Source organism: Triticum dicoccoides, chromosome 6B, assembly GCF_002162155.2.
Source record: "Triticum dicoccoides isolate Atlit2015 ecotype Zavitan chromosome 6B, WEW_v2.0, whole genome shotgun sequence".
NCBI classification, from domain to species: domain Eukaryota; kingdom Viridiplantae; phylum Streptophyta; class Magnoliopsida; order Poales; family Poaceae; genus Triticum; species Triticum dicoccoides.
The window spans coordinates 665,524,515-665,533,370 of record NC_041391.1 but is presented as its reverse complement, the minus strand read 5'-3'; the positions used below and the strand labels follow the sequence as shown (position 1 = coordinate 665,533,370).

Sequence of the window (8,856 nt, the reverse complement as noted above, 5' to 3'; positions counted from 1 at the left end):
TCCCTGCCCTCCACCCTGACCCCATGCCCGGGTGAAAACCCAAAATCTCCTTAGATTGGGCGGTGGCGGCACTGCCTGTGTCGTACCCTTCTTGGAGGCGCCGCCTGGGGCGTTTGGGTGCTCGGTTAGAGGAACTGCATGTGGAGGGGATAGGACCAGTGGCAGCAGGTGGTGTTCGCGAAGGAGGAGCGGCATGGCATCTGGCACGTCGACAACGGCAGGTCTCAGCGGCATGGAGCAACGGGGTCTCGCCGGTGGGCGTGTGATGATGGACGAGCGCAGGATGGTGGCGTTGTCTGGCATCGACGGCAGCTAGACCGGGCAAGGTAGATGCAGCAGTACAGCACTGATGACGGATTGGTGGCAGGTGGCTGCGGTGGCCTCATACCCGGCAGGCGTCTTGGTTGAGGAGTGCGCCGGACTGGTGGGTGCCCCATACCCGGCAGGCGTCCTGGTTGGAACCTCAGGTCTTAGATGTTAGGTTTGGCTGCGAGGTCTATTTGGTATTAGGCCCAGACTATCAGCATCCCTTCATCAATTGGATAGGAGTAGCGACATATGTTGCCTAGACGGTGGCTTTAGTCTTACTGTTGTATGACTTTCTAAGATCTTGTGTGAATAATTAATAAAGTGGCTACATGCATCATCCAGATGCAGAGGCCGGGGGTCCTCCTCCTTTTCAAAAAAAAATACAAGCCACAAAATATATCTTATAACTAAGTCGACTTCGTCCGTAGCAAGACCTTCAAGATGGGATAACACCCTTGCCTCATCATCGCCGTGTCTGGCGGGAGACATCCAGGACGAGAATTTTCATTGTGGATGCGGAAACCAAGCAAGGAAAGCTAGAACATCGGCATGGGGACGCCGCCTTCAGTAAGGTAACGACGCAAGTTCATCAATGCTCTGAATGACTAATGAAAGACAGAACAAGAGTTTTTACCCTGGACGTGAAGTGTGCTCCAAGCACTATTTGCGAACGGACCGTCTGATAGCCGCACCAGCCAATACTCCGAGAATGACCACTGTGGTCCCCCCTGGAGGAGGCCGCATGCCTCTCCCGGTACTCTTCGCAACCATGCAGTAACAAATCATATGCCTGAAGGAGCCACCCAACCCAACCAACCACATCGGGGGGGGGTGTCCTCCCGCCGCTTGTAGTGAGGGAGGTAGTAGTGACACTAGCGGATGGGTGGAACACCTTTCCTCCTAAGAATGCCGCCACAACCATCGAGGAGCCTACCAACTTGTGCCACCGACCTGGACGATGCCACCATAGCTCGAGCCATCATGCCCGGACCATCTAGCCGCCTCTGCGCTGAACCAATCGGCCTAACATGACACACACACCTAGCACATGACGTGTCATAGCCGATGGACAATCGCCGAGCTCCCAATGTTGCACGGGAGCCCATGCACATTTGGACCGACGTAGTCGCAGGGCAATGCCCACGACTACCTCCACCGCTATATACAATCAGGGTCGATGCCCCAGCCAAATGAATCCTCAATTGTTAGCTAGATCCGAGTGAGGTTGCATTGTCGCACCATGGGGCCGACACCACCACAACAGCCTTGCGACCGCATCACCTTTGCCTCGAGGATGATGCACGCCCCGGTCTGCCCCTTGCGTAGCCCGCAATGTCAACGTGTCTGCGCCGTCGTACACCACCACCCCCATCCGGTGCCATTGCCCCGGATTACGGGCTCCTACGTGTGCATGCTAGCGATCGCCGCCAGGGCACATTCCATTGCCTTCGGCATGAGTGCAACACATCTACAACATATTGGTATCACTTCCTACAACCGCATTGAACGCTGCCACCTGCCATTGCCCCTGTGTCGAGCCTGCATAGTAGCTCGTTGGAGAACGCCGCCGCAACCCTATATGGATCATGGCACCCGACCTACGCCACAAAGCTAGACAACAGCCCCGTCGTTCTCGCCCCGAGGAGCGGCACGGCCACAAAGGTCCGGGGCAGGGGTTTTGTGTGTGTGTGTGTGTTGTTTTCCCTCGAGAGATTGGTTTAAGCCTTTCTCTTGGAAAAGAAATGTGTTTACTAGTTCTGCATTCTCATGATATGATAGTAAAATAAAAACAAGCATACCGTGACAAAAACTAAAACAAGTCCATAAGCTATGTAATTATTTTTCAACTCACGAGTTGCCAATCCAATCAATGGCAGCCCGACACATCAGTCATAGTGACCATAGCAGCGACGTCGGCTGAGAAATAATTTACACGCTGACCGCTTTGCTACTGGACCGCCTGAAACTGCCACGGCGATTGGCATCACATCGCTGATCGTTGGCTCTTTCATGTGAGCAGAATATCTAGTGTAGTTATGATATAATCTAGAGTAATATCTAGAAGAGTAGTACTACACTAGTTATGATAACGGGCGGTTAAGGAGTTGCGGACGGCTAAAAAGGTAAACTCGTCATTGTACACTCGTCACTCCCTACGCGCGCGCGGCATTGTAAACTCGCGTCGGATCGCACGCAACGGCGCAGATCAGGCCCGCCGTCTCTTTCCTTCTTCCACCTGCTCCACACCCCGAGCAGTAGTATTTTTTTGTCTAGCGTGCGTGCGTGATCCACTATAAATCCGGTCCACTCTAGACCGGTTTCTGGCAAAGGTGCAAGGAAACACTGCACTGGCAGTTCCCGGCCAGCTCCAGTGGTGCTCCGCGCGCGGCCTGATGCTGCCCTCCAGGCCGAGGTAGGCAGCCGGAATACTACAATTTTTGGTGCCGGAGAAAGCTTTCGACCGGGCCGCCCGAGCATGCATTCCGATCGAGCTGACGATTATTTATGTAAGTATTCGCCGTGCAGATCGCGATCGTGGGGTGGTGCTCCGACGACTCCTCCGGCTTCCACGCCCCGGCACGAGCGCAGCACGTCTACCACCACCTTCTCCATGCTATCTTCCGAGGTAAGCACATAGTAGTTGCACTGCGTCCCTTTGGCCGACGTACGGTAGTCGGTAGGTACTCGTCGTACTTGCAACTTATGTATGTATGGGCTCGGTTCACTGCATGCAGCGTGCCAGCAGCAGCGGTGGCGACACGACGGAGCAGATAGTAGTGGCGCAGCTGGAGAAGCCAGACAGGGCGCCAATGGCCAAGGACGGCGACACGCCGTCATCGTCGTCGGCGGCGGCGGCGCGGATGCGGCTTCTGGAGCGAGAGGTGGCGACGGCGAAGCAGACCGAGAACAAGATGCTGGAGTCACTGATCAGCCAGACCAAGGAGCTGGAGCAGGCCAAGATGGCGCTCGAGGAGGCCAAGCTCGAGGCCGCCACGCTGTGGCGGGCGGGGCCCGCGCAGCAGGGCCAGTGGAGCGTCAGGGACCTCATGTTCGGCGGCGTCGACGAGGAGATCAACGGGCTGAGGGCCAGGCTCCGGTCGGCGCTGGCCGGCGAGGAGAGGAGCCGGAAGGCGGCGGACGACCTCGCCGCCGCGCTCTCCGCCGTCACCATGGAGGCCAAGCAGGTGAAGGCGTGGCTGTCCGACGCGCAGGCCGACCTCGAGCGCGCCAACGCCGAGGCCGGCCGGCTCGAGGGCCTGCTGCGCGCCACCGAGGCGGACCTGTGGTCCGCCACCGAGCAGCTCGACGGCGTCATGTCCGACTGGAAGGAGGCCGCGGCAGCGTGGCGCGCCAGGGAGAAGGCGCTGCTCGGGCGCGCCCGCGCGGCCGAGGAGGACGCCGCCGCCGCCCGGCGCGAGAACGCCGAGCTCGCCGAGATGCACCGGGCGGTAGACCACGACAACGACGGCCTGCGGCGCGCGCTCGAGCGGGCGGCGGAGGAGGCCAACGCGGCCAGCGAGTCGCTCGAGTTCGCCAGCGGCGAGAACTCCAAGCTGCGCGACGCCGTCGCCGAGAAAGAGGACGCCATGGAGTCCCTGAGGCTGGAGAACGAGTCGCTCAAGTCCAGCGAGGCTGCCGCGCAGGGGCGTGCCGCGGATCTGCACAATCAGCTCACGGCGGCAACCAAGACGGCCGATGGTGGCGCCGGCGGTGGAGAGAAGGCATGCGCAACGGGGTTGCTGCTGGAGGAGTGGAAAACCGATGCGCAGGGGAAGCTTAGCGCGGCGGCGTTCCTGGACTCCGGCAGGGTGATGGCCGCCGCGAGCCGGAAGGACCGCCGGATGTTCGCGTCCATCAGCAACCTGGCCGAGCTAAGGTCCGCGGCGGCAGCGGCGGCCATGGATGATTACTATGAGTTCGATCACTTCGATGACGGAAGACAGTACGGTGGCCTGGAGCATGCCATGAAGCAGAGGAAGAGGCGGTCCGTTCTACGCAAATTCGGAGACTTTTTTAGGAGGAGAAGCCTCCACAAGTCAGACTTTGGCCCGGTTCTACCTAGGTAGATACAGTATCTGCTTGTGTGTTTGCTTGATACCCCCTACCATGAAATACACGCATAATAAATACTACTCCCTCCGTCTCACAAACACTTGCTTGTTCACTCAGTTTCACTCAGTATGTACTAGTTCATTATATATATTAAGATATTAAAAACATCTTATATTTGTTAACGGAGGGAGTAGCAAGAAAAAATCACGCCTCCTTAGCCCAATGACTGGTCAAGACTCCCCCTCCCCTCCTCCCACCCCGCGCTTGGCGGCATCACCAAACTTCAACTTCTTGAAATCCTTCACATTGCCACATCAGAAACAACATGATAAGTGTTGTTGCAAAAAAACATAAAAGTCGTATGTTACTACCCTAAACGGACGAGGCGGCAAAGCCGGCTTAAGCACTAAAGAACCTAGAGAAAAATAATGTAAAAAATGAAAAATAGTAGTGTCAAAAACGTTCTTATATTTTGGGACGGAGGAAGTAATAAACAATTGTAAGGATCATTTATCACATTGTTTTTTTGTGCCTAAATTCCCAACATGTCTATCCCAAAAATGTGATTGTCCAATTAAAAGTTGTCCGAGGAGGAAATATGTGGGTTCCAAGACAGTATCCCATGTATATTGAAAGCATGAGCATTCTCAATTTTGGGCGGGTCTAATGACTACGAAGAAAATTTTCTTCTGCTATGGATCCTTCTCAACTAAGGACGGCTCAGAAATTAAATTCTGGGAAGATAAGTGGCTAGGAAATGCCACACTCTGGGAACAATATCCGGCTCTATACAACATTGTGCGTCACAAGGGTGATATTATCGCCACGGTAATGTAATCATTTCCGCCAAATGTGACGTTCGAAAGAGATTTAATTGGACCGAGAATCCAATCATGAAACATCCTGCTCCAGCGGTTGTCCACGGTGCAATTGTCACATGGATCTGATGTACGATGGAACGTACACGGGAATGGACAATTCTTGGTAGAGTCTATGTAGAGAGTGTTATTCCAGTCTAATATGCCAGTAGATAATAGCAAGAAAATCTGAAGGATGAAGATACCTCTTAAGAATAAAACAATTGCATGCAAAACAATGTGTTGGCCTAAAAGTCTTGGGGGGCTTGGCCCTATCAACATCAAGACTATGAACAAATGTCTTATCATGAAATGGTGGCGGCGAATTCATCACGAATCTCCGGATTGTATCTGGCTCAAAATCCTTCGTAAAAAATATTTCCCCAACTGTTCCCCTCTCATGTCCTTTTTACATCCCCCTCTCATGTCTAGTTACTGTAGCGGTTCCCAGTTCAACCCAGCCGGCTGGCTGAAAAAAAGGAGGTACAATCACCTTCTGCATCTACCTCGTCGTATCCCATGCTTTGCATGTTGCCCGCACCGACTAATGAACCAGCGTCGTTGGTTGAGTTCCCTATATGGACTACGGGACCATAGCGGTTTAATCAACACGCAAGTGATGTTAAGGGAACAACGATTGTATTAAGGGAGCGAACCGAGCAAAGCAGGGAGGTAAGACGATCGTTAGCCAAGTGGTACTAGGAGGCAGAGCAGACACACGACATGATCGGAGTCGACGAGGAAAGAGCAGAGGAAGGTAGCGCGAGGAGCGGCGATGGCGGCACGCTATAAGTTGGCGGTCGAGGCGATGGCATGTAGGGCGACGAAGCTAGCCCTCGCAGTCCTTCTGGTGTCCGCGACTAGGATAGGAGGAAACTATCACTTAAACGCGTATGTGTAAGATCACCTGCCTCTTTTACACTTGTCGTCGAGTCTTGTACTCTAAGCGTTCATCACCTATGAGAGTGCATGTGCATGTATGTGAGCATCTGCGTTGTACTCTATTCCAATGTAAAAAAACGTCATCATCTGTTTAAACAACAAGATCGTAGTACGTAGTATTGATTGATGGTAGTACCGCCGTAAGCTGCTTGTTCTTCGTAGACGCGGTACTGCAAGATTAGAGATCGATCGTCACGTTCATCGTCGACGTCATAGTTCCATCGGTTCGGTCGTTCCACCACAAGCGATGTACGCGGACTAGGTGACAGTACACTTTGGACTGTACGTGGGAAGGCCAAGGCGCTGATCAGGTCCGGCAGTAAGCTCTGTTCAAACGGAAGAACCTCCCCTCCCCTCCCCTCGCGTCGTCCCCCCGGGGCGACCCGAGGGCCCCTAGGGTTTCCCTAGGCGCCGCTCCCTCCACCCCTCCTCCCCTGCCGTCACCCGAGGGAGTCGTCGGGCTTCGCCTGGGCGACTGCTGATGACGGTGGCGGCGGGGCACCGTCGCTTCGCTCGCTTGCGTTGGGCCCCGGAAGCCGGGCGGCGGCCCGCTTGGTGAGGCGGCGTCGCCCTTCGGCTGGCGCCGCGCGCGGGAGGTGCGGGCCGGATCCCTCGGCTGCTCGGGCAGCGAGGCCCTGGCGGGCAGTGGTCGCGGCGCGGCGAGGTTCTCCCTCCTCTGCTCCAGATCTGAAGGACAGGTTCTCCCTCTCTCTGCTCTCCCTTGCTGGATTCGCCTGATTCTGGGCCTCTGATCCCCGGATCCGGTGCCGGCGGGGTGCTCCCTGAGCTGGTGGTGCTGGACGAGCCCGGGGGAAACCCCTATTGGTATTCCCAACACGGCGGCGGCGGCGCCCTTTTGCGTCGGTCTGCTCGTTGGAGTCGCAGCCGTGGGCTCCCATCCACACCCCGGCCATGCCTCCCGGGCGAAAGCTCAAATCCCGGTGGGATGGGCGGCGGCGGCGCCTGGTGCGTCGTGTCCTCCTTGGAGGCGCCGTCTGGGGAAGGTTGGTGCTTTGGGGGCGTGTAGCAGCTGCAGGTGGGAGCCTGGCGTCTGTAGAGTCGATGGCGTATATTCGGTGCAGGTTTCAGATCCGGCCACAAGTTGCTCAGCGGCGGGGTTTTGAAATGCCCCGGCGGGTCGGCGCCCTCGAGACAGGGCAGAAGGGGATCGGGATCCCCTTCCTGGCAGCAGCAGCGCCGTTGGTGCCGATTCGGCTGGTTCTTGAGTTTCCTCGGACCTAATCTTCGCCATGGGGCTTGGCAGCTTCTTCCTTTCGGCGACTCTCCCGGCGGCTTACTCTCTTCCATTGGTTCCCTACGGCGTCTGCCTCGCAGCCTCCGTGTGTGTGCTCCTCCGTGATGATGGTTGTGATCCATGGCTGGCCCGGACTTGAGGCCAACCTTGCTTTAGCTCTCGGGTGAGCGTCTCTACACTTTGACGGTTCGGCGCCTTCGAGCCTAGGCGAGGGGAAGGGTTCCTCTTCGGTGTTAGAGAAAGCATGTGTTATGCCATCTCCAGTTCCTGGTTTCAGTCATATGCCCGACCTATTCTAGCGGCTGCAAATCCTCGTGGCTTCTTCCGTAGTCGTTTCAGGGCCTTTGTGTAGTGGGCTTATCCTCAATTAGCTGCACTTCATTGTAATTTTCCTTTCGCTAGTTGTAGGTGTAGCGTTGTAAGCTGTTCTGCTTTCTCCCTTGTATCCTTTAGCCGTTGCTTTGTTCGTGGTCTGCTCTTGTACTCCTGGCCGGTTGATGGCTTTGTTAATTCAAAGTCGGGCTCCTATGGAGCCTCCGTTCCAAAAATAGGCCAAGGCGCTGGTGTTGGTGTTCGGGACGGCGCGATCGCATCCACCCTGGCCAGTCCTCCTCCCAACACCAACAGCAACACCAAAACCTGCTGGTTAATTATGAAAATGATACACTTAGGACATGTATAATGGTTCTATCTTAGCAATGCCATGTAGGATAAATGATGAGGTGAAGGAGAGAGAAATCATAAGAAAAGGCTTGTCTTCTCTTATTTAAGAGAAGACAAAAGATAATCTCTTAGCACAACATGTCTCACCATGTTTTTAGGAATAGCTAGTTATTAAAGATAAGGCTAAGAGATGACTCATTGTAGACATTTCTTCTTCTCATCTCTAAATTACATGCAAGACTTAAGATAAGACTATCTTATCAACTATTGTACATGCCCTCAGACGTTTATTATGGAGAATTCTACAGGCGGACGTGTTCTTTCCTAATTCATCCCTTCCCCCTGAATTTGTGGTGTGGGGCCCTCCTTCCCCCAACTAATTGATAGCAGCTCAGTCCATGAGCCTCAGTCTGTAGTAAATTGCCCATAACTGTAGCATTGTTAGGTTAATTATATGTCATCATTCATTTCCTCCTCCTCTTCCTCCTCCTCCTTCGTTCAGTAGGATCGAAGGGTTTTATTTTCCAATAATCAGCAGAAAAGATGGATTTCTTCCCCTTTTTTTCTAGATAGATAGAACTTTCGGAGGACAAGATTGCAATTATCTTTTTCTTTTTCTTTTTATTAGTTCAGTAGGAACCTCGTTTGGAAACATGGACTTGGTGATCGGGTAGTGCACGGAGATGACGGGTGAAAACGTCCTCTGCTCCCTCATCTTCCAAGCCTCTTCCTCGCATCCATCAAAAATAGTTATGCAATACACGTGTAAATAATTAT

General features: G+C 54.3%; 1 protein-coding gene across 2 annotated transcripts; it reads left to right on the top strand.

Moving 5' to 3' along the window:
* The first annotated feature begins 2,635 nt into the window (after window positions 1-2,635).
* LOC119320089 (adventurous-gliding motility protein Z-like) lies at window positions 2,636-4,479 on the top strand. Of its 2 annotated transcripts, none has more exons than XM_037594219.1 (3): window positions 2,636-2,722; window positions 2,836-2,935; window positions 3,045-4,479. In XM_037594219.1, the coding sequence occupies exons 1-3, from the start codon at window positions 2,703-2,705 to the stop codon at window positions 4,374-4,376; spliced, it is 1,452 nt and encodes a 483-aa protein (XP_037450116.1). In that variant the 5' UTR covers window positions 2,636-2,702; the 3' UTR covers window positions 4,377-4,479. The 2 variants fall into 2 exon arrangements, with proteins under 2 accessions (XP_037450116.1, XP_037450117.1); XM_037594220.1 differs by having other exon boundaries at window positions 2,652-2,722; window positions 2,822-2,935.
* Window positions 4,480-8,856: the final 4,377 nt, after the last annotated feature.

Excerpts from the sequence above, each read along its gene's own strand:
- LOC119320089 (XM_037594219.1), top strand. The coding sequence starts at position 2,703 with ATGCTGCCCTCCAGGCCGAG. Across the intron at positions 2,723-2,835 it reads ATGCTGCCCTCCAGGCCGAG|ATCGCGATCGTGGGGTGGTG; the intron begins GTAGGCAGCCGG and ends TTCGCCGTGCAG. Across the intron at positions 2,936-3,044 it reads TCTCCATGCTATCTTCCGAG|CGTGCCAGCAGCAGCGGTGG; the intron begins GTAAGCACATAG and ends CACTGCATGCAG.